The following is a 23,880-nucleotide window of genomic DNA, read 5'->3' on the forward strand; positions in this document are numbered from 1 at the left end:
ACAGTGGGACAGTATATTAATATTGAGCTGATAGTATTATAAGTATTATAATAATACCAAATATTTATGAAATGCCGCTATAATTTGAAAACAATTATAAAAATCCAAAATGGCGGCAAAAGATGTGTAAAATGGAACGTAAGTAAAATGAAGACAGATATAGATCGAATGTGAGTGAAATGGACAAAGTGGTGAAATAAGCTAGGAGGAAAGAGAGAGAATTAATGTTAAGAATGAATGAGTGCGGACTACGCAGGGAAAATGGTAAAAAAACATTAAGACGTTAGAGAGTTAGGGCGGAAGTAAAAGAGATAAATATTTTATTATTCATAAATCTATATTTTAGCCAATATTGAACATTTCCACATATGTTAAAATATTCCAGGGAGTCGAACTGTCATTTGGTCGACTTTCACACTCTACGGGAGAAGTTGGTATCCATATATGATAATATAATTGAAGTGAGTGAATTGTTTATAATCATTCATATTCATTATGCGGTCGTATGTTATTCCTAAAATTGTCAAATACAAAATTGTTTGACACGTTGTGACGTCTTGTGACACGGACATTTCATATATGACAGCGACTTATTACCAATTGGTAATTACTTTTGGAGCACAAATTTGGCGCTGATGTTCGGTCTATAACTAACTATATCTACTGTTGAATAGATATAGTTAGTTATCCTTTGCTCTGGTTTTTCACGAAGGATTATTCAAAATGTCAATCTGCCACCATCTTTGAATTGTCGTGGGGTAACTTTTAACAAGTTACCAAATAGCATATCGAATAGTGACTGATGCTGGTAGTGTTTAAAGGCTACGTTTGTCTATAGCTTGACCAGGAAAATAAAAAACCTGTTGTAAAATATGAACTAATATATTGTACTGACGCAAAGGTGCGAAGTTGGTTTTTTACCTCGTCAGGCTACAAATGCATTATTGTTTGTGTGAAGCATGTTTTATATGAAGAGGCGGCTCTAGCTCATGTGCCGCCCATGTGCGAGAAATTCCCTGGGGCCCATTAGGAGACAATGTAATCTTTAATTTTGATAATATTAAATCAAAAGTTATTGTGTAAAGAAGCCGCTCGCCGGCCTTAGCGCGGGCGCAGGTTGTTAGAGAGCGCCAGTGTCGACGCATGTCTGTTTGAAGGTGTGTGGCGCCCTCTAACACACTGCGCCCGCGTGCAGCGCACATCCTGCACAATAGGTAAAGCCGCCTCTGCTTATATGTTCACGTTTCAATATTCAGTTACTTTTCAGTACATTTCATACGAACATTAAATCAAATCACGCACCATAGAATACACCTATCAGTTTTAGTATCAAAATATTTTGACTAAACATTGGTATTATCGAAGGCAATCTAACCTCGTAACTGATGGTAAGTGAAGAGATGTCCAAAAACATGTTGACCGTCAAAAGATCATCCTCAGACGGTCGGCTTAATTATGCCGGCCTGCTTAATTGTTTTTTCACGCTGCTTATAATTTGATACACGTCACAACTATCTTATAAAAATGAGAAATATTTACATTATATATAACCCTTTGGTTATTAAATTAATACGTATATTAATGCTGTTAAAATTTTATAACCTACAAATTTGGTCCTTCGATCCAGATACAAAAATCAAAACGTATCAAAATGTAAATATTTCTCCCTATTTACTATACAACATTTGTTAGCGAGATTGTAAAGCTGAAACCTATAAATACTTCGATTCTAAACAAGTTAAAACATTCCGTTATAGTCAAAAACTTTTTTTAAAAAGCATCATTGATTTTACTAAGTTAGGTGCAGTGGGGTCACATTGCCGTGTTCCAATAAAACAACCTCCTTTTTGAAGTTGGATAATAATATTATATCACCTAAATATAGACCGTTAGAAATTACATCAAAAGCTGAGTCCCATGTTTACCATGAAGTTTTGATCAAATAAAATGATTTATTTGAAATGAAATGAAATGATTTATTAGAACCTGTAAAATGTTATACATTACTTAGATTCCGTCAATATTAACTCTACCACCAGTTCGTGTAGTTCTCACCAGAGAAGAACGGGCAAGAAACTCTGGTGTTGCTCTTTTCAAAATCACTTTAAGTAAATAAATAACACCATATCACTACATAACATTAAGACAATAGCAGACAAGTCTTTACAATCTCGCTTAATTAGACCGATATATTAAAATGTACCAACTATTAATTTGAGGATTGTAAATTGTTTCAGCTAAATTTGTCTGATAAAAAAGTGTGGATCAGTTCATAATTTTGTGAGATATAAATCGCATCTGAACTAAAGTGACCTAATTAAACATTTATATTTTCTGATTTCGTTAAAAAGCGACTTTCCAAAGATCTATAACCCTATGATGAGAAAAAGGCAAAATTAATGAATAAAAACGGAGAGTCGCACTTTAGACGACTGCCTTTTATTTATTACAAATTTTATGAAAATTAAAGCATGATTTCTCTTGTTTACGCGACTGTTAGACATTAAACTAATCTATTTTTCGGGTTTTATCGCGGTTTTAATATTTTAGGTTTCTCCAGACAATTCGAAGACTGCAGCCTTAGTGTTCAGGGGGGGAGGGGGGGGGGGGGTTGATCCGTCCGAAAAATAGTTAAATTTTATAGTTAAAGCACTTGGCCAATACATTTATATCTAACAATATAATCTAACTCTAAATTTAATAATACTAATGACACCAATAAAATAAAATTAAATCAATTAACAAAATAACTAAAACTATTTCCAATACTTAATAAATCTAAGGAACGTTTTAAAGCTTTTCTAAAACTAACTTAAAAATTTTTTATTCGCTTCCAAAAAATCGTCTTTTCACGAGTCACCTTAGTTTTAACGGTGCGAAATAAATCGACGAATTTCGCTGAACATTTCATGAAATATTAACTATTTTGGAGTTGGAACATTTTGCCATAACTGGGATCAGCACCAAACTAATCAACGTAATTTCGCAGGATCAACTTCATGAAATACGAAAAACCGGAGCCGTCCTTAGACCACGTACTTCAGAACTCGGCGGTGTATAAAGTTGTGCATGAAATGGACGATACGCCGCTAAAGCGCGTGGAGCTACTGACACCGGTCATTGCGGAGTCGGATTATAGAAAGGTAAGTTCATTCAACCACTCCTTAGGGGCCGTTGCAAAAAAAGGGATTTTAAATATTACATGTTGGCAAAAACTAGAAAAGATAATTCATGGTCCTCCCTTTATTTATATCTCATAATTTTTGTAAATTTTCATTACTACTGTAGGGACAAGAAAGTTAGAGGGGCAATAATATAGTATCTTTTAACATAATTTTATTATATATAGATGGAACTAAAGAAGTTTTACTTCAGTCGTATGGTCTAAAGCAAACGTTTAACCGACTTCAAAAAAAGAGGTTCTCAATTCGAATATTTTTTTGTTCACAGCGATGTAGGTCCCGCACCCCTACAAGCAGGTTAGAAGAACGTTCAGCCTTTCCTCAACAGCTGCACCCTTAGATTCTGTATTGTGTCGTTTTCTTGTTCAATAAAGTTATGTTGCTATTTTGTTTTTATTATGATCTGAGTAGGGAAGTAACTCTTAGCTTTTCGTTTTAAAGGTTACTTTATCAGTATACCTTAGTCTGTACAAGGTGTTAAAACCCGCCGTAGTGGCCCACGAAAGTGTCGCGTTCCGGGATCAGCCTGTGTACATATATTCGGTTCTGACATAATTGTGTCGACTGAGGGGTAATCATCTCTCGTCAGTCGACATTCTATTGGACCGCACTCCACTTACCATCAGGTGGAGTAGCCCATATAAAAAAAAACATATACTCACAAACTCATGCCTTTTATCCCCGAATGGGAAGGCATAGGCGCAACACTGGGTTTAACACCTTGTGTACAGTGGTAGCTACCTGAGCGGATGTAAAATATATCCTACCACCAGCAAATAGCAGTGTGAGCAATGACGTTTTACAAATAGACGCGTCATACACTAACAAAAATGCATATAAAAACAGCGCAGTCACAGTCACAGCCCTAGCGGCTCGCATTGATACGGCCCGAGTGTGCCCGAATGGACCCGAGCGTCGACCACCTCGTCGCCATGACAGTCGAATAAAATGCGTTTATTTCTTAAAAAATAAGTTAAATAGTGTATACTTACTTATTACTAACGTATGAAATTAAACGTCTTTTCATTCACATTTGGAGTATAATTTGTACATCGTCTAGAAACACAGGAAGGCATTTTATTTATAAAAATACAAAAAGTTAGTAAGCCGACTAGCCGCGACAATGGCTGGAGGTTGACTAAGTGAATGTCTGGCAATTACCTTACTTTCGTCTTGCCAGTATTGAGCTCGGACAACGTATCTATGTAATAAAAACATCTTAGCCTGTCCATTAATAAAAGGTGTGTATGTGTTTTGAATTTTTAGTGTACTAAAGATGGCATCACGCAAATTTTGTTTTTCAAAACCTTTATAAAAACAAGGGTACACAAATAAAACACATTATCACTACGAGATTATATATTTCTGCTAACATCGAGATTCAAAAATTGAGATTAAACATCGAAACACTACGTTCAAAGCCTACCCACTGCATCTAAGAATTAAAAATTTTACTCTCGGTTGCTTACAAATAATTTCATAGATACAAACAACATACGAAGAAAATATTCCGATATAGAATATCCGAATATTCCCTTTTTAAAAAGCGCTCGTTTTGGCGCGTTAAGAAACGCACAGCCACGCGCGCTATGTGTATATTGTTCATATCTTTTAAAAAAAAATATTAACTTCAATATGTTCTTTCAGCGCATTTTTATAGCATGAATCCATAATCTCGGCAAAGGAATTTAAGACGTAATGCCACAAAATAAAACAATGACAGTGTACATACGTTTAAATAATTTTGCCTCGATTACGAATGTAATAATAAACACCAATTTTTTTCCCCCTAATTTATATTTATTATCGTGTTATACGTATTTCCCTCTCACTCTAATATCTTACGATATAAGATAGAAAGGGACAAATTGATTAACCCAACTTTTTTATAAATTAGAGGGTGTTATTTTGACCCATAAAAATAATTAAAAGTTCTAACCTTAATTACATTTAAGGGTTATAAACCGACCCGATAGCATTAGAAGAGTTTTAAATAGATTTTATTTGAGTAGGGCAATCGCTTTTCTGACAAACGATGGCCCAGTAGCAATGTCAGTTAGAACTTTAAACAAAGTACTGCATGGCACTGCTTTGCAAACTTAGAGAAGCGAATGTATTGAGTAAATGAAAAATTTTAACTGAATAATAATTTTAGTAAATTAATTAATAAATAATATAATAAATGAAATAATTATACGCTAGCGGGTCGGTATTGGGCACCGGCAAACTCACTCACCGAACGAAACGCGACAAGCACTTCACGCCGGTATTCTGTGAGACAGTGGTACCACCCCGGTCGAGCCGGCCCAGTCGTGCTGTATACAGCGTGGCTCTACCACTTAGATTCTTTATTAAAACGAGGACAGTATGAATAGATGCAATTCTGTTTGGCTCTAAGTGCGACATCAGCTGATACGTTGTCAAATAAGTCAGCATCTTAAGATACTGCTATTTAGAATCGGTTTGTTTTTATTTCTTGTGTATACTTGTTCTATGACTTTTGTAACTAATGAAAATAATATCTACGAGCGTTATACTACTGCGAAAAGTTATTATTAGTTTATAAGTACAATAAGTGCTTGAAAAATGTTAAATACTTCCCAGCTCCGTTGTTTTATCACAAGGGATTTATTTTAATAATTCACTTAATTATGGCATTAGAGGTAACTCTAAAAGAAATCTGTGATGGTCTCAAATCTAATAGAATTGCCGCCAGAAAAAAAATGCTGAAGCCCTGAAGGATTAACTAAAAAACTCAACTATCAACAACATCTATAGTTATACATATTATAAAACAAAGTCCCCTTTTCTGTCTGTCTGTATGTTATCGATTTTCTCAACAATTTACTGAACGGATTTTCATGAGATTTGGTGTGGAGATAGTTTAAGACCCTGGGAAGGTTATAGACTTTCTACCCGGGAAGATATATAGCGGGACTTTTATCCTAGTAAACTTCTTCATTCGGACGAAATGCAGTTTTCACCGACGTATTCCTAGAGGTCTCACTTAAAATACAGGCTCTATTTAATCCCGGGAACACATAGAGCGAACTTTTTATCCCGGAATAATTATTTAATGTGCGCGGAGCACAATATACAACGAAAATCATCCTCTCACAACGATGTTCCCATGACCTACCACAATGTGTGTAGGTGCAACATACTTCAATCTCGTTGCCAAGAAGGGATAAGTATGTGTGCAAATAGGTAGTGTCAGTTTGTTTTTCTCCCTCTCTGGGCAATTCTCGTGCGCTCGGTCTCCACACTGAAGGCTCGCCCGCACGGGGGACATTTGTCGCGGCCCTAGGCACACAGTTCAGTGTATTCGCGGACATTTCCCTTCCTGTCCTCTTCGCCTATACTAAAAGACAGCTCCTATCTTTCCTCTACCCTCCCCTCCTAACTTTCCCCATTTGTGCACACAACTTGCACCATTTTACTTTCAGGAGGAGGGGGTTGCGAGCTACGTCTCCGTAACAGAAATTCCCCCCGGGCGCCTCGATTGAGAAACACACTACAAATCTTTTGACTCAATAAAGGAAAGAAAAAAGTGTCCCCATCAACAATTCTAAAAATGGGCCTCCAGGTCCTCAATTCATATCAACTAAAAACCAAGGAGACAAATTAAATCAAATCCCAAAATAAAAAAAAAAAAACAAAAATCTACATAGTTTACAAATTTTATTTACATTAAAAACATAAGAAAAAAAGCAGCACACTTTTCTAATTTCAAATAAGGGTTCTAAAAAAGCGACATATAGCATCCCAATTTGGGATTGACTAACACACATTTTAAATATTTTACAAAAACAATTTGGTTTCGTTTTTACAACCAACCCCCTGACGGCATACGCCCCTAAGCAATCCTTACTCTCGGTCTCCAAACCGCCTGCCCGCACGGGAGACATTTGTCGCTCTAGGCACACAGTTAATTGTGTATACCTCATGGATGTACACATTGAGGCCTATGAGGGCACGCGAACGTTTCCTGGCCACCCCTCTGCCTATCCTAAAACGATTCCTTTTCTTTCCCCACACTTCCCTTGCCTAGATATCACCTCAAATTTCCTTCATGACCCTGCAGCCGCTAAATCTGGGGATTCCAGAATACCATTCGCAAGTTTCCTCGGCTGTAGACTGCGGAGTCCGATACAGAGAACAAAAACTGATAAGCGGCTGTAGGCAGCACTTTAAGAGCAACTTAAATGGGCATAAAATAAAGTCTATTTTTATTAATCTTTTGACAGCTCTAACATGTTCGATATAGGTCAAAATGGGTCACTGAAGTAACCTTACATACTGTTTAAGCATTGCATTATCTATCGAGTTGTTATTAAGTACAATTTATAGTAATCTCTCATTGTCTATCAATACTCCCTTCTTTTTTTAAATTCAACATTTCACTTAAGATCCATTTGTAAGGTTTAGTATAAGCTGGTCTTTGATCGGAAGTAATGGTTTGGTTAGACCATCCCTAATAGGGTGGTTGATAGCGGAACCTCGTCCTCCCCACTCACCCTATGCGAAACACTATTGATAAAATATTAGCAACAAAACCAAATAAAGATAAGTCGAATCATGTGGAAAAAAAAATTGAAAACATAGGGTAGTTTACTTATTTTTAAATACATTTATCAAAATGTATGTCATCCAAAATGTAATGTAAAAAGAATTTTCAAAATCCACTCGATAATAAAGTAATACAAACTGTGACGTCACCGCGTATATCGATGTGTGCGTGAAAGAGATAGCGCGATAACCCAACCACGCGTCAACTTTTGCACTCAACAATATTACAAGTATGAATAACTGCTTTATTTTTCAACCAATTTTCATGCTGATTTAAAAGAATTTCTTTTTCGTATTATTTTCAGTTACTTATAAAATAATGTATACCATCAAACATAGGATACCCTATAGTGTGTTACCTTTAGGGTACTTATCCTTCATCCCATAGCAATATAGGGGATATAGATTCGCCCCTGGTTTTCTCATCACATTTCAGAGGCCAATTTTAGTCCATTATCATTCATCTTTTGGCAATATATCAGACATTAGGGTGTGTTTAAGTTTTTTCCAATTGACACTTTAATATCTGAGACAGATTAAGGTGTCTACTTTCATCTCTGGAATTTTCCAATTCAAATTTTACAAATATAAATTATCATCTATCATCATAAGTTCTTGGCCATAATACATTGGTTGATAATGGCAAGGAGGTTGGAATTCTCCAGTGCTGCTGCGACCCTCTCCTTGTCAGCAAGCTGCTTGTTGACAGCATCTTCTGAAGCATGGGTACCTTCTGTGACTTGTACGGTGACCTTGAACCTCGTGGGGAGCGCTCGGAGAAGCTGCACGCGTATGGATAGGCCTGGTGGGAGAGGTTATATTGTAAATAATGATTTAATTGTAGGCAGATAGAGTGCAGTTTAAATTGAAAGTCAGAGGTTGCTTGGTTTTCTATACAACTGTTTATTCATACTAATCATTGACATATATTCTATAGACACGAACATCCATATAACTATTTGTTCATAATCTGAACTAACATGGCAACCAAAACGTCACTGTCATAACCTATTTATTCACTTGAACAACAAATAATTTTACTCATTTGATAAATATTTTTTATACAAATCCAGGTTTACACTTACGAGTAATTAGAGTTCTTATATTAAGCGTGCCAAATACTTTGTGCAAAAGTCGAAATGTTTGCAAAATTTGCTCAATTGCTGAATAATTTGGATGAAATGAATAAATAAACTATATTTACCTACATTGCACTTACCTAATGGTTACGGTAACACAGTCAAGATGAATAACAATACTTCTACCCAAATTAGTAGTATTACTAAACTGACTAAACACCTATTGTTGAACTTTTACAGCAATAGATCTGTCCACAGAGGTGGCCTTAGGAGGAGAAGGGCCTCGCCCTTACTAGGGCTTTGCGCAGTGCCTTAGAGGACCTTTTTTACGATCTTACTGATGAAACTTAAATCCAGTGAACTTTTTTGCTTTCACATGGGGCCTCGGGTCTTTTAGGGCCACCAATATCTGTCCAAACTCTTCTTCACTATTATTTAATTGATATACTGACTGTAGATTTGAGTCAAACAAGAAGTTACTTTACTGTTACTAAGCTCAAGAGAAACTGGTCAACTGAATTTTGAAAACCACCCTATAGGGTTCCGCGCATGCGCTGTTCATACCTCAAGTATTGATCCATGGCCTTCTTTACGTATATAACACTATTAGTACAACACATTCTAGATATTTCTAAGACAATTACTAAGGTTACAAATTTACGAAAAACTTACCAATTAAAGTTGCCATGCTGCAATGAGGGATCGTGGGGGTGAATTTAATGAGAATACTGTTATTCTGGTTGTCTAGGAACACGCCATCTTCTTCAACAACCTTTAATTCTTCCAATGTTAGAGGATGCTCAGGGTCATTTATGTTTCGTATCATGTCGAATATTTCCCGCCGATCAAACTCGTCAACAATATTTTCATCGCGATCCGCATCAGTTATTACTCTTTCTGAACCCTTGTCGTAAACGTTTGGGTTTACGTTATCTATTGTTTTAGTCATATTGAAAAGCTGTTCAATCCCTGTGATCGTGTTTGAATACAACATGGTCACGTACTTGCGCGTTCGGAAGTTCTAGCAGAATGCATTTTGACTAGAATTTTCGAATGATTAAAATCAATATTTTGTGACCTGCGCGGTATGTTCTAGCGAGATATGCCTAGACATAGCTTAGTAATAAAATTTAACATAAAATATATATTTGTTTTTAGTATTTTGTAAGAAATAATTATTTCGTGTTGGTTGTCATAAGATTAATTTGTTCACATTTTTGAATGCAATTTTCGTCTTATCAATAACATAATTTTGACAGTGAATTTTCGTTCAGAAATGCATGGTAACAATCGGACAATGTGTTGCCAGAATGAACAAATGTACAGCTTTAAAAAAATAATACAGTGTGTTCACGTGATTGATTAGTATAACGCCAATTTAAGAGAATATAAAACATTGATAGAAAATTATTGCCGCTCAGTGTTTTATACTTGTTTAGTCGTTGTAAGTAGCTCTATGATTTATAAAAGACTTTAACTTAAGAGTTTTACCTCCAATAATTGTAAAATTATGTCACTATTAACATTTACACGCGGCTCTGCCCGTAGTTTATTAAGGCTTGAAAAAATCTGAGACACCTAAAACGATTGTGCCGGTTATAGAAGGCATAGTAAAATAAAATAAAATGCTTTATTCATCACGTAGGCAAACATAATTGCACTTATGACAAGTCAAGGTACATAAGAATATATATTTATTACTTAAATAAAGTCGCTTATATAAACAAAAGACAGTTTATGTTAGACATAAAATATATTAAAGTCTAAAAAGTAAACAAGGAAGCCAGCTTGCGCCGGCAGGAAAGAAGAAATAGTCTTAATAAAAATAAAGGGAGGAACGCGTCGCGATCCACACCTGTGAGGACGATAAAAGCCCTAACCTAGTTAACCTACCAGCCTTTTGTATTTTTTTTTTACAAGTCTTTTGTATACAAAGTCTAATTAATTATAGAAGCTGGTACACGCACATCACCGTAAAAGTGAGGTGAAAATCCAAATAAAAGTATTTGAGAACTACTAAAATTTATCAAAAAAAAATCAATACTAAATACAAGAACATCCATAAAAATTATGAAACGGTGTACAGCGTGCATACGCCTACATTTACAAACATAATTTTGTTGTTTTATTTTTCATATTTTTGACATAAATCGCGGTCACTATAATTTAATTATAAATTTAATAGCTGGCGCAACAAAATGAGCGGTCGGTCATCTTTCCCAAATTGATGTTAAGGAGTACAATATAAAATATACACTATAAAATATGTCATGAAGATTGTCTGTTACCTATGATGTCAATATTATAAAAAGGTACACATGAGACGTTTTGTGACGTAATGATGTGGAAAGCAAAATATACTAACGTTTCCTTAGTCACGTCCGTTAAATTTCTGATCTTCCTAATAGCAAATACTGCAGAACTCAATTTACTCGAAATTCCTTGAAATATATGTAAAGCAGGTCTATGCCATTCGTCATGTCTACACAAAAACAGAAAAGGCAAAGATATTGTCTGCTAAGTCGCTTTATCTTATTCTGCCCTACCTTATATCTACGCATAAATTAAAGGAACCAAAACCGGGTAAAGTACTTAAGTTTATGACGCAATGCCAAAGAGGTTGAACTTTTTTTGTGCAAAAAAGATTTTTGTTTCCGAACGTAACTTCTGTTGCCAATCGCAAAAAATTGAGTTTGACAGTTGCTCGAAAATCAATAAATCGCACTGAGATTTTCTCTATCTTCCGAAATTTAAAACTATTTTAAATTTTAGGAGGCGTTCAGTTATCTTCAGCGACTCTGTATTGAAGCACAAGTGAGTACCAACTATAATACATTACACGAACTACGTAAAAGATAACATTTCATCAACAAATCCTCGTAAAAATGACTTCCTTTCTCAGTCTGGGTGGGTTTAGTCGATATAGGAAACTTTCTGACTCTTAAATCTCATTCGACGACTTAATTTTCATTGGGTTTTATATTTTTAAACCTTACGTGAAGCAAAGCCAACTTTTTATTACAATTTCCCTAGTTTTACGCTTCCTGTACTGGGAGTATTGACTTTATTAGTGATATTTATTTCTGGTTATGCTATTGGATATAAAGAGTTCTTTTATCCAAACCCTATAGTGTAACTGTAGTGTTGAATTTAAATATTCAATAAGCATACTCTTTATACCTACCTACATTTAAATATGTATTGTATGATATTTCTAAGTTACATTTTACGGGCATTATATCGTTTCCGCCCTCTTATGAATACATATACCCTCACGCCTTTATCGCCAAAGGGGTAGGTGGAGATGTAACCTGAGTACCCACTTTCCACTAATTGTGTTTTGGTTCTGTAATGTGAGGGGGAGCAAATGTATTGCTATTGGTACAGTTTAGGAGTCAGGGCAGAAGAAACCCACTATAACTGCTTGATGTGGGATTCGAACCCAGGCCATCAGAGCAGTGTTGCAGAGAAGTGGGTATTAACACGTTCTAGGACAGAACTTGATTCTGTCATAATTAAAATTTTCATTTGACACAACATACTATGACATTCAAATAAAAAATATTATTTATATCAGATCGTTCATTGCCCATGAAATTTCAAGTTGAAATCCAAATTTTTTATTTTATTAATTAAAATGAAGACACAAAAGAGATTATGATCAAAATTAAAGTTAATTATAAAATATACAAGTATAAAAACTAGATTGTATTCCTAAATATTGCGCCCTTATACTAGTTAATTACTTAAAGTGCGGATTAAAATAAATTAAGACTATTGAATACTGTGTATAGTTAAAAACTTGAAACAAGAAAATAGTATAAGTGTAACTTAAAAATATATGACTAACTGTTGCTGGTAAATATTAATTGTTTTAGAACTGTTTTTTTATTGGATGTACCTTGTGTCACATGTAAAATACCCAATACTATGTCACATAAGCAAATTTTAAACCACTCAAGATGAGTGCCGATGATAGTGTGCGATAACAGGCATGCACACCCGCACTGTACTGTGTCAATGTAGTATGCCCGCACAAGTGGTAGAGTCCGCAAACATGTTAAATGTTTCATAAAAAAAAAAACAAATATTTAGCGTGCATCACTCCATGCAACAGTTTTTCCAGAATAAATGTTTTCCTGGGATAAAAATTAGCCTATATCACTCTGAAGTAATGTAGCTTCTTATTAGTGAAAAAATTTAAAGACCATTTGGTAGTTCTTGAAATTATATAAAATTTATATAATAATATAGATGTATCAAAATGATAGTATTTTTTGGATTATATGTATAATGATTTCTTTTGTTTAGGTGAATTTTAGATGTTGGATTAAAATAATTTTATAGAGCAGTTTTTATATTATAATTTTCTCTTGACGTTTTGAAGAATTAGAAGCCTTCGTGATCACAAGGTAGACATATTTAGGTTGTATGAAAAGTTAAAGTAACAATATCTACTTATATTTTACAATTATATAGATAATTAAAAGGCAATCGCAATCGCAAATATCTAAGCGACAATCAGTAAATTTTTGAGTAGAGTGTTTTAAAGATTTTGTTTTAATATGAAAAGTCATAACAATTAAACTTTTTATTTTATAAAGATATAGTCTAATGTTATTAAAATTGTCCTACACCTACAAAACCTAGATCAAACGATGTAGAGAAAAATTATGATTCAAAATATTTATATAATTCATTTTCAGTATATTTGTCACTTAGATATGATTGCCTTTCGTGTCAATATAATTTTTTTATCGTTATGATGGATAAATGCAGAATGAGCTCACAGTGTCTTGAAGTCTGGCAGACGGTCCTTTGGGTTCTGATTTATTTAATGTAATCTCTCTTGAAATTCTTTATTGATATTCAGATGTTTTTTAATGTCAATAGCCTCGCAAATCAACCTAAGGAGTAATTAAAATATGACTCAACAGCTAAAATGTAGGTAGATATTGTAACTGACTTTTTGGACGACTAACACCTCAGTCTGCCCAAGACCATGAAGGTTGCAGTCTTTGAAACGTCAGGAAGAAATTATGATATAACAAAAAACTGCGATTTAATCCAAAAAAATGTTTTATATCAGCGTGAAGTTAAAAGAGTTAGTATCCTAAAATTTTACAATTTCTGTGCAGTTTTAAAATATTTCTTTCCATATGAACTTTCTACAAAGTATTATTAAAAACATTAAATTAAATCAGTTAAGTCTTACTCAAGTCATAATGTGACCAAGGTGAATAGAGATTAATTTTTGACATATATACTAGCTTTTGCTGGCGGCTTCGCCCGCGTGAACGAGTTTTCCGGAATAAAAGTAACCTTCCCAGGGTCTTAAACTATCTCCATACCAAATTTCATAAAAGCCATTCAGTACATTTTGAGAAAATCAATAACAGCCAGACAGAAAGGGAATTGTCATATAATATGTATAGATATGTATTTCCACAAACAATTTCTTACCCAATAATTCGCCTACACAAGGTGTTTTATAAATCCTTTGTACATTTCGTTCAGATATTCTCAACTAGATGGCGTTGTTGAAAGTTTCGCGAATTTTAATCTAGATGGCGTTGTTATTGAAATATATGTAGTGATATATCGGATATCGGTATCCGCGGATATCCGAGGGAGAAAAAAGATCCGTGTCCGTATCAGTTTCTTTTTTGGCTAATCGTTTAGGGATCGTTTATCTGATTAATTTTCTCTATATGATATTCTATGCAGGGTTATTTTAGTTTTTTATTGCTTTGAATGACGAGACGAGCTTGCCGTTCGCCTAATGGTAAGCGATACGACCGATAAACATTAGAAACGCCAACACCTTGAATTACAGAGTATTGTTTGCTATTCCACTGCGTTCGACATCCTGAGACACGAGATGTTGAGTCTCATTATGTCCAGTCCACTGGCTACATTATCCTAACCGGAACACAACAGCGACTACACACTGCTTGACAGAAATAGACATTGCGGTGGTACCTACCCAGGCGGACTCTCACATGAGAAACCTACCAATGAGGATTAGTGAATATAAAAAGCTAAATTCACTGAAAAAAAGTTTTCAGTGAATTTAGCTTAACCGTTGCAGTCAATAATAGCCGAAGTATGACGAACGGTCTCGATTGCGGGCAGGTATCGGGGGAACGGGGGAGGGAGGGTAAGAGGTAGCTATGGTGTGTATCGGCCACACCCTGCAGGAGATGAAATCTATCGCACTAATATTATAAATGCGAAAGTTTGTGAGGATGTATGTATGTATGTTTGTTCCTCTTTCACGAAAAAACTACTGAACGGATTTGGATGAAACTTTACAGTAAAAATGGGTATACATCAGAATAACACACAGGCTACAATTTATAGTGATTTTGTGTAATTTGGTCATAATATAACGATACATATCAAGTAAATCGGAAAAGAAATATCCCGGAAACCTTCAGGCTAAGCCGAATACGAATGTCAATGCGAGATTTTATGATGTTTTGATTGTGAGTTGTAAACGCTGAAGACGGTGAACGGATTTGGATGAAATTTGGCACATGGAAAGGACGTAACATAGGCTTCGTTTTTAGAAGGACAATGGCAGTATTTATTTGCTGTCACGGCCACCACCCCACTACACCTGATGGTAAGTGGAATCGGGTCCAATAGAAAGTCGACTGACGATAATCACCCCGCAGTCGACACAATTATGCCTGTTGGAACCGGATATACACTGATCCTGGAACGCGACATTAGTGGACCACTATGACGGGTTTTAACACCTTGTGTACGGTCGATATCCGGGCGAATATAAAATATATCCCAAGACTTATTTGTGTGTACTGCTAAATCTCTCACATGAGAGTCCGCATGGGTAGGTTCCACCGCAATGTCTATTTCTGCCGCCAAGCAGTGTGTAGTCACTGTTGTGTTCCGGTTAGGATAATGTAGCCAGTGTAAGTACTGGATATAATAAGACTTAACATCTCATGTCTCAGGATGGCGAGCGCAGTGGAATACCAAACACTTTGTAATTCAATGTGTTGGTGTTTCTACTGTTTATCGGTCGTATCGCTTAACATGAGGCGATGGCGATTCAAAGCAATAAATGTATTCGTATTTATAATAGATGATTACATCTCCTAAAGGGTGTGGCTGGGACACACCATAGATACCTCTTATCCCCCCTTCCCCCGCTCCCCGATACCTGCCCAGATTCGAGAGCATTCGTCATACATCGGCTATTATGGGCTGCACCGGGGATGCAGTCGAGATCAATAATGCTACCCGCGCATACTCAGTTATAACGATAGACCAAACCCGGGACCTAGACGGCTAGGCATTACGGGCTGGGCTGGGCTGGCGGGCAGACGTGTCGCAACATAATTATTTATTAATTTTAAAATCTTACAAAATGTATAAATTAAATTCCTTTGCCTTTAAAAGTAATTTGGATAGATTATTTGAAAGTAAGATTAATGTTAGAAGGGCGTACGAAATTCAAATCATGTATCAGGTAACGTATATTATTGAACTTTTTTATTTAAAACCTCTTTTTTTCTCTTCTATATTTAAACTAAATTATAAACCTTTTTTTTTTATTTCTCTTCGTCTTACAAAACCTCATTTTATCTAGATTTTTTTCTGTTTTTTCATCATCCCCTCTCTGCGCAGATACGATGGCCGACCCCTGGGTGATCCAGCAGCACGAGCATGTCAAGTTCGCTGAGCACTTCCGGAACCTGGGCCCCGTCAACGGCAACCTCACCGGGGAGCAAGCGAAGCGGTTCATGCTGCAGGTAAGACCACAAACCCCTAATCCTTGTTCCTTTGCTAATCCTTTTTCCTTTAAAGAAAACTAGCCTTTATTGCTCACTGTAAGAAGGCTCCTGCTAAGACGATTCAGGCCCTGATATGCACAATCCTTGATGTGATGGGGTTGGTAGAGTTTAAATTGTTCCCTATTCCCTGATCCTTTAAAATAGGCCGCGCATCCATATTTTTTTATGCGCACGGCAAAGTGCTCTGCACCTGATGGTAAATAGGGTCCAATAGTATGTCGACTGACGAGAGATGATTACCCCTCAGTCGACACAATTATGCCGGCCTGTTGAAAAAAAAAAAGTAAAGAATGGTATGGTATATTGAAATGATGTATACGGCATTTGTTGCTTCGTTTGTAGCTATGCGATTTTTCTTTTTTTTTTTTTAATTACTTTTTTTTTTAATCTATGGCACGGCGAAGTGTCACTGCATCTGATGGTAATCGATTATGCTTCGGAGCTGTGTCAAATTAATAGAAAAAATACTTTTGTCTCCAGCGATAGATAGGTGATCTATTTTGAGTTATCTTTTGCGGCATTTTTGCGATTTGACAAAAATTTTTTGGACGGTTGATTTATCATTTCGGTATGATAGTTTTATTAGGATAGAGACTCAAATAAAATGTTTGGGCGGTTCATTTATCATTGCGGTATGATGGTTGTATTAAAGTAGACTGCATTGCTTAGTACGCGGATTTGATTCCCGGGTAGGGCAAAGGGATGTTGGGTTTTAGACTCGATATCAGCTCGGAGTCTGGAATTTGTAGCCAATATGGCGATAGGCTCGCCCCCATCAAATGTGTGGGTGGAATACACACAGCGGAAAATGGGTGCAACTGATGTTATCTCGAGTAAAGTAAAACTAATATATTTGTATAACATTGTCATCTCAGTGATTCAAGGTGGTAGATCCAAAAAAAATTTTTTTAGCTCATTAAAATGTAAGCGTTAATGTAAATAAAAAAATAATTCACGACGTAAGATTTTGTCAAGTAATTATCTCGCGTATTTGTATTGCGGTATGACTGCCGTGGTCTCCGGTTCAAATCCCGGGATGTAAAATGGTAGATAAATTCTGTATTAATATTAGAGTTTAAAAAAATACCAATATATTCATAAATTTTTTGGTCTTACAAATTATTCTAATTAACCACATTTTGGTTCCAAAATTACTATAATCACGTTGTATGTTATTTATTGTGTTTATATAATTTCATTTGTTTTGCGAAACACTTCCGTGTGATTTTTATTTGCATTTGGTTTTTGTGAAATAATTTTGTATTGTATGCTTTTTGCTCTATCGCGATGTTATGGGTTCGATTGCCGGACAGGGAAGGTAAAAATCGTGTCTGAATACAAAAATATTTTTTGTTGTTATTTCCGCTCGTTCCATTATATCTTTTGTGTTTTCTACGTTCATGATTTTTGCCTTATGGTGAAATCTAGGTTTGATTTCTATATTAGGCAAATTACAATATAAAAAAAATGAGTTCACGCCGAACAAATTCAATAGATATTAAAATAAAAAAATATTATATCGCGCTGTTTTTTGTTTTCAACATAATAAGATTTTTTTGACTTATGCAATTTAATTATAATCTTAAAAAATCTGAGTACACACCGAACAATACTACTAGATATTTAAAAATGATGTTGCGCGATGTTTTCTTTTTTGTTTTTTTATTTAGTTCTATAAAATTATATTTTTTGACTTATGCAATTTATAAACTAAAGGAACGACATTACGCATGATTAATAAAAATGAGCCTTACATCTTTATGCACAGCGTTCAATATGCCTTTTCTCAGTTTTCGCTCGTATGCCGTCCGTCTGCACGTATTGACAGTACATTAAATATCATTATTTATTAATCTTTCTCTGCACGATTTGGTTGGGTTATTGTAATATTAATTTGGAATCTATGCATATTTCAATAGAATTCGTTTTGGCAGTAATACGCCTTCTCCCCTGCATTCCGATTCTATAGAAATTAGCTTTGCGTGTTTATATTGAATCTGTCTGGTCGTATTGATCGGGATTTTGTAATAATAAAATGAAACCTACGCATATTTAAATAAAGTTCGTTTTGGCAATATACGCCTTCTCTGTATTGGGTTTCTATAGAAATTAGCTTTGCGTATTTATATTGAATCGGTCTGGTCGTATTGATCGGGATTTTGTAATAATAAAACATGTTTACATTTAAATATCAGTCCTGTATTATATACTGTCCCACTGCTAGGCCTCCTCTATTGAGAGGGATTAGGCCTTAGTCCACCACGCTGTAGTGCGGGCAGACTTCACACACCCTCAAAATTCCTATAGAGAATTTTTCAGGTATGCAGGTTTCCTCACGATGTTTTCCTTCACCGTTAAAGCAAGCGATAGTTTGTACATACACACATTTAGAAAAGTTAATAAACTTCAATATAGCAATATTGCGCATCCTCTCCTGCATTTAGCTCCTACAGGAATTAGTTGTACGTATCCATATTGAATCTGTCCGCTCGTATCGATCAGGGCGTGGCCCGCTCGCTTGCGGTCAGCGATGCTGCGCTATTGCATCCGACAGGGGAGACAGGCAGCCTCCCCTGGAGTGTATTTGATTATGTCTCTTTTTACGAACTTGTGTTGAGTTATTGGATCTCGCTATATTATATACCAATGCTCATTTAAATAAAGCTCATTTTGGCACTTAAAGTTTTCTGTTTTCTGTATTCAGGTATAGATAGTATCATATTTATGTTGAATTTGTCTGGTCGTATCGATTAGGGCGTATCCCCCTCGCTAGTGGTCAGCGATGCTGCGCTGTTGCATTGGACAGGGGAAGCAGCCTCCCCTGGAGGTTATTTGATTACGTACCTTTTATGTACTCGTGTTAATTTATTTAGTCTAGCTATATTATATACCTATGCTCAAATTAATAAAGTTCATTTTGGCACTTAAAGTGTTCTATTCCCTATATTCAGTTTGTTATAGTAGTATCGTATCTACATTGAATTTGTCTCGTCATATCGATCAGGGCGTGGCCCGCTCGCTAGCGGTCAGCGATGCTGTTGCAACGGATAGTGGTGGCAGGGGAGGGAAGCTTCTTCCCCTGTCTGTTTGATAAGTTCTTTTAATGAGTTATTAGGATTGCTTATCATAAAATACAAATTATATGTCGTTATATTAAGTTTCGAGAGTTTTCACTTAGCTAGCCATGCATTTTATTTATTTATTTTATCACAGTATAATCGTTACATAATATCTACAAGTCTTGTTATTTAAAAGAATATTAAAAACATTTAAGTACATTACTAGTTGATTGCATTGTCATCTTAACTAAAAGTGTGTGCAAAATTCATCTTAAAATTAATTTTCTAGTTTTGACCTGAGCATACATACAAATATTGCAATTTAACTAAAAGCTTGAAAAATGAAACCTACATCAATATACACAAGTTTCATTATGCCATACGCTACAGCGTTTATATAACTTGGTTTTATAGCTGATAGTCTCTCCTATCTATTGAGTCTGTCTGCTAATATTAATCGGGATTCTCAATAATACATCAAAAATGAATCCTATATTCATATTCATAAAGTTCATTTGGCACTGTTTCCACTCTCCCGTTGGCTCCTATAGATATTCACGTATCTATGTGGAATCCGTCTCGGCGTATTAATTGATATTTTGTAATAATAAAATTGAAACCTTATACCCTTTCAATAAAGTTTATTCTATTTCCCCTCCTTTAATTTGATTCCTGTAGACTGTATCGTAACTATATTGAATCTGTCTGGACGTATTGATTAGGGTGTGTCTCCCTCGCTAGCGGTCAGCGATGCTGCGCTGTTGCATCGGCCAGGGGAGGCAGGGGAGGGAGGCAGCGTCCCCTGGAGTGCATTTGATTAAGTCTCTGCATGTACTTGTGTTGGGTTATTGGGAAGCAGCCTCCCCTGGAGGTTGTTTGATTACCTACCCTTCTACGTTCTCGTGTTGAGTTATTGGATCTAGCTATATTATATACCTATGCTCATTGAATTTAAGTTTATTTTGGCACTTAAAGTTTCCTGTTTCTTGATTTCTGTATTCAGTTGTGATAGACAATATCGTATTTATGTTGAATTTGTCTGGTCGTATCGATCAGGGCGTGGCCCGCTCGCTAGCGTTCAGCGATGTTGCGCTGTTGCAACGGACAGGGGAGGCAGGGGAGGGAGGCAGCGTCCCCTGGAGTGCACTTGATTAAGTCTCTGCATGTACTTGTGTTGGGTTATTGAGACTACCTATATTATATACTAATACTCATTTAAATAAAGTGTATTTTGGCAATTAACGTTTTCTTTCACATACCCTCTCAATTATAATGTAGAATTATGGGGTATTCTTTGTGAATTATCGCTTACTATGACGGTAAAGGACAACATTGTGAAGAAACCTGCGTATCTGAGAAGAAGAATATTGAGGGCGTGTGAAGTCTGCCAATCCACACTAGGCCAGGGTGGTGGACTAAGGCCTAATCCCTCTCAGTAGTGAAGGCCCTTGCCAGACGTTTCACAGTTTACAAATTTACCCCTTTATCCATAGAAGTTATTTATCTAAGCTCTATCTTTGCTGTGATAACAAGTCTGTTTCTCAGCGCTGACGGCATGGCAGTCTTCGCAGTGCGTAGACATAGGGCCGTTGTGATTGACTAATATTGAGATACAACTTGAATCTAGTTGGCTGTCAGATAAACAAAGCTGAGAACAAAGCTGAATAAACAACAAGCTATCAGATAAACAAAGCTGAGAAACAGACTTATCACAGCAATGCTCCGTCCTTAGATAAATAACGTCTATGAATAAGGGGTAAGAAGATAATTATAAAAAAAAAACGCGATAAAATACGAAAACAAATTTGATTTCGACGTTAACATGGTAACGTCTCATGTGCGTAGTGGAGTGATGTTTATGGGCGGTTTTATTATCTCGTATCGCCATTCAAATGCAATAACAAAAAAAATTGTTCCAGTCGCAACTACCCCCGCCTATCCTGGGCCAGATCTGGTCTCTGGCCGACACCAATGCTGATGGCAAGTTGGATTTGAAGGAGTTCTCTATAGCATGCAAGGTTAGTGTGAATACTTTCACTTTTACACCCACTACCAATGACGTTTTACAAATAGACGCGTCATACACTAACAAAATTGCACATAAAAACAGCGCAGTATTTACTATAGTCACAGCCCTAGCGGCTCGCATTGATACGGTCCGAGCGGGCCCGAGTGTACCCGAGTGGACCCGAGCGTCGACCGGCCCCTCGCCATGACAGTCGAATAAAATGCATTTATTAGTAAAAAATAAGTTAAGTAAATAGTGTATACTTATTACTAACGTATGAAATTAAACGTTTTTTTCATTCACAGTTAGAGTATGATATGTACATCGTCTAAAAACACAGGAAGGCATTTTATTTATAATAATGCAAAAAGTTAGTAAGCCGACTAGCGGCGACAGTGGTTGGAGGTTGACTAAGTGAATGTCGGGCAATTACCTTGCTTTCGTTTTGCCAGTATTGAGCTCGGACAACGTATCTATGTAATAAAAACATCTTAGCCCACTACAACTTTTGTAAGGATCAGCAGTGGCACCATCGACGTATATTCTATAGACACGAACGTCCATATAAACTGTTTATTCAAAATCTGAAATAAAATAGTAAACGTCACTGTTATAACCTATTTATTCACTTAAACGACGAATAATTTTACTTATTTGACTAATATTTTTTATTAACATCCTGGTTTACACTTAGACTCGAGTTCTTATATTATGAGCGTCACTCCGTACACAATCACAAGCAATATTGACCATACTAAAGTCAGTTTGAATGGATTGCAGTTCAATTCAGTTCACAGTGAATGTTCGGAACGCCAAATCTAGTACGCAGTATATATATATCGATGGTTTTTCTACTATAGTTTGAACAGTTTTTTTAATGTCTCGGTGGCGTTGTATTACGGTACGACTGCGGTGCTTAGGTCTCGGGTTCGATGCGCGAGTCGGGTAAAGTTATTTTTGTTTTTTTTTACTCGGTATCTGCCCGGCGACAGGCTTGTCCCATATCTTATCATGAGACGGAATAGGCGCGGCGAAAAATGAGTGCATTAGTTGCCTCTGGCTATCTTCTCCTTGGGGGTACAAAGCGTGATTGTGTATGTAATATTTAACCGACTTTTAAAAAGGAGGAAGTTTCCAATTCGACGTGTACTTTTTGTTTTCTAAATCCCCCCCCCCAAGGTAACTTAGTTGTAATGCGTACGTGATATGAGTACGATTCTGGCGCTGAGGTCATGGGTTCGACTCCCGGGTCGGACCAAAAATAATTGTAACGGGTTTTCCATCTAAAAAATTACTCAGTTGCAACTCGGATCAGTATGTTATTTATTGTCGTCTCATCGGACTATGAGAAGGAACAGAGAGTGCTTGTGTATCGCACACACTCGTGCACTATAATATCTCCTGCTGATCTCTCTCGGGTCATGACGTCTCACCGGACTATGAGAAGGAACAGAGAGTGCTTGTGTATTGCACACACTCGTGCACTATAATATCTCCTGCTGATCTCTCTCCGGTCATGTCGTCTCACCGGACTATGAGAAGGAACAGAGAGTGCTTGTGTATCGCACACACTCGTGCACTATAATATCTCCTGCTGATCTCTCTCCGGTCATGTCGTCTCACCGGACTATGAGAAGGAACAGAGAGTGCTTGTGTATTGCACACACTCGTGCACTATAATATCTCCTGCTGATCTCTCTCCGGTCATGTCGTCTCACCGGACTATGAGAAGGAACAGAGAGTGCTTGTGTATCGCACACACTCGTGCACTATAATATCTCCTGCTGATCTCTCTCCGGTCATGTCGTCTCACCGGACTATGAGAAGGAACAGAGAGTGCTTGTGTATCGCACACACTCGTGCACTATAATATCTCCTGCTGATCTCTCTCGGGTCATGACGTCTCACCGGACTATGAGAAGGAACAGAGAGTGCTTGTGTATTGCACACACTCGTGCACTATAATATCTCCTGCTGATCTCTCTCGGGTCATGACGTCTCACCGGACTATGAGAAGGAACAGAGAGTGCTTGTGTATTGCACACACTCGTGCACTATAATATCTCCTGCTGATCTCTCTCGGGTCATGACGTCTCACCGGACTATGAGAAGGAACAGAGAGTGCTTGTGTATTGCACACACTCGTGCACTATAATATCT

The 23,880-nt window shown here is 36.4% G+C and overlaps 3 protein-coding genes across 3 annotated transcripts in view; 2 read left to right on the forward strand and 1 right to left on the reverse strand.

Moving 5' to 3' along the window:
* Positions 1-3,569, forward strand: part of LOC115450635 (trichohyalin) — a 43,424-nt gene extending 39,855 nt beyond the window's left edge. Inside the window, exons 14-15 of the mRNA XM_037447440.1 lie at positions 2,990-3,143; positions 3,451-3,569. Coding sequence (XP_037303337.1) covers positions 2,990-3,143; positions 3,451-3,522 — 226 coding nt within the window. The 3' untranslated portion in view covers positions 3,523-3,569. The remainder of the gene's footprint in view (positions 1-2,989; positions 3,144-3,450) is intronic.
* A 957-nt stretch (positions 3,570-4,526) lies between these two features.
* On the reverse strand, positions 4,527-9,864 carry LOC115450632 (MIP18 family protein galla-2). The gene is made up of 2 exons (XM_030178689.2): positions 9,503-9,864; positions 4,527-8,553 (listed from the first exon to the last, which is right to left on the reverse strand). Exons 1-2 carry the CDS (start codon positions 9,822-9,824, stop codon positions 8,357-8,359), a joined length of 519 nt encoding a protein of 172 aa, XP_030034549.1. The 5' UTR covers positions 9,825-9,864; the 3' UTR covers positions 4,527-8,356.
* Positions 9,865-11,512: 1,648 nt separating this feature from the next.
* Positions 11,513-23,880, forward strand: part of LOC115450630 (intersectin-2) — a 58,006-nt gene continuing 45,638 nt past the window's right edge. Inside the window, exons 1-3 of the mRNA XM_037443885.1 lie at positions 11,513-11,644; positions 16,487-16,611; positions 21,632-21,730. Of these exons, the coding sequence (XP_037299782.1) occupies positions 16,492-16,611; positions 21,632-21,730 (219 nt within the window). The 5' untranslated portion in view covers positions 11,513-11,644; positions 16,487-16,491. The remainder of the gene's footprint in view (positions 11,645-16,486; positions 16,612-21,631; positions 21,731-23,880) is intronic.

The sequence above is a fragment of the Manduca sexta genome, chromosome 1, assembly GCF_014839805.1.
Source record: "Manduca sexta isolate Smith_Timp_Sample1 chromosome 1, JHU_Msex_v1.0, whole genome shotgun sequence".
NCBI classification, from domain to species: Eukaryota; Metazoa; Arthropoda; class Insecta; order Lepidoptera; family Sphingidae; genus Manduca; species Manduca sexta.

Bases quoted from the DNA above. Each gene is read 5' to 3' on its own strand.
- LOC115450632 (XM_030178689.2), bottom strand. From the start codon at position 9,824: ATGTTGTATTCAAACACGATCACAGGGATTGAACAGCTTTTCAATATG. The intron at 8,554-9,502 runs GTAAGTTTTTCG...CTCTCCCACCAG, and splicing joins CAGCATGGCAACTTTAATTG to GCCTATCCATACGCGTGCAG.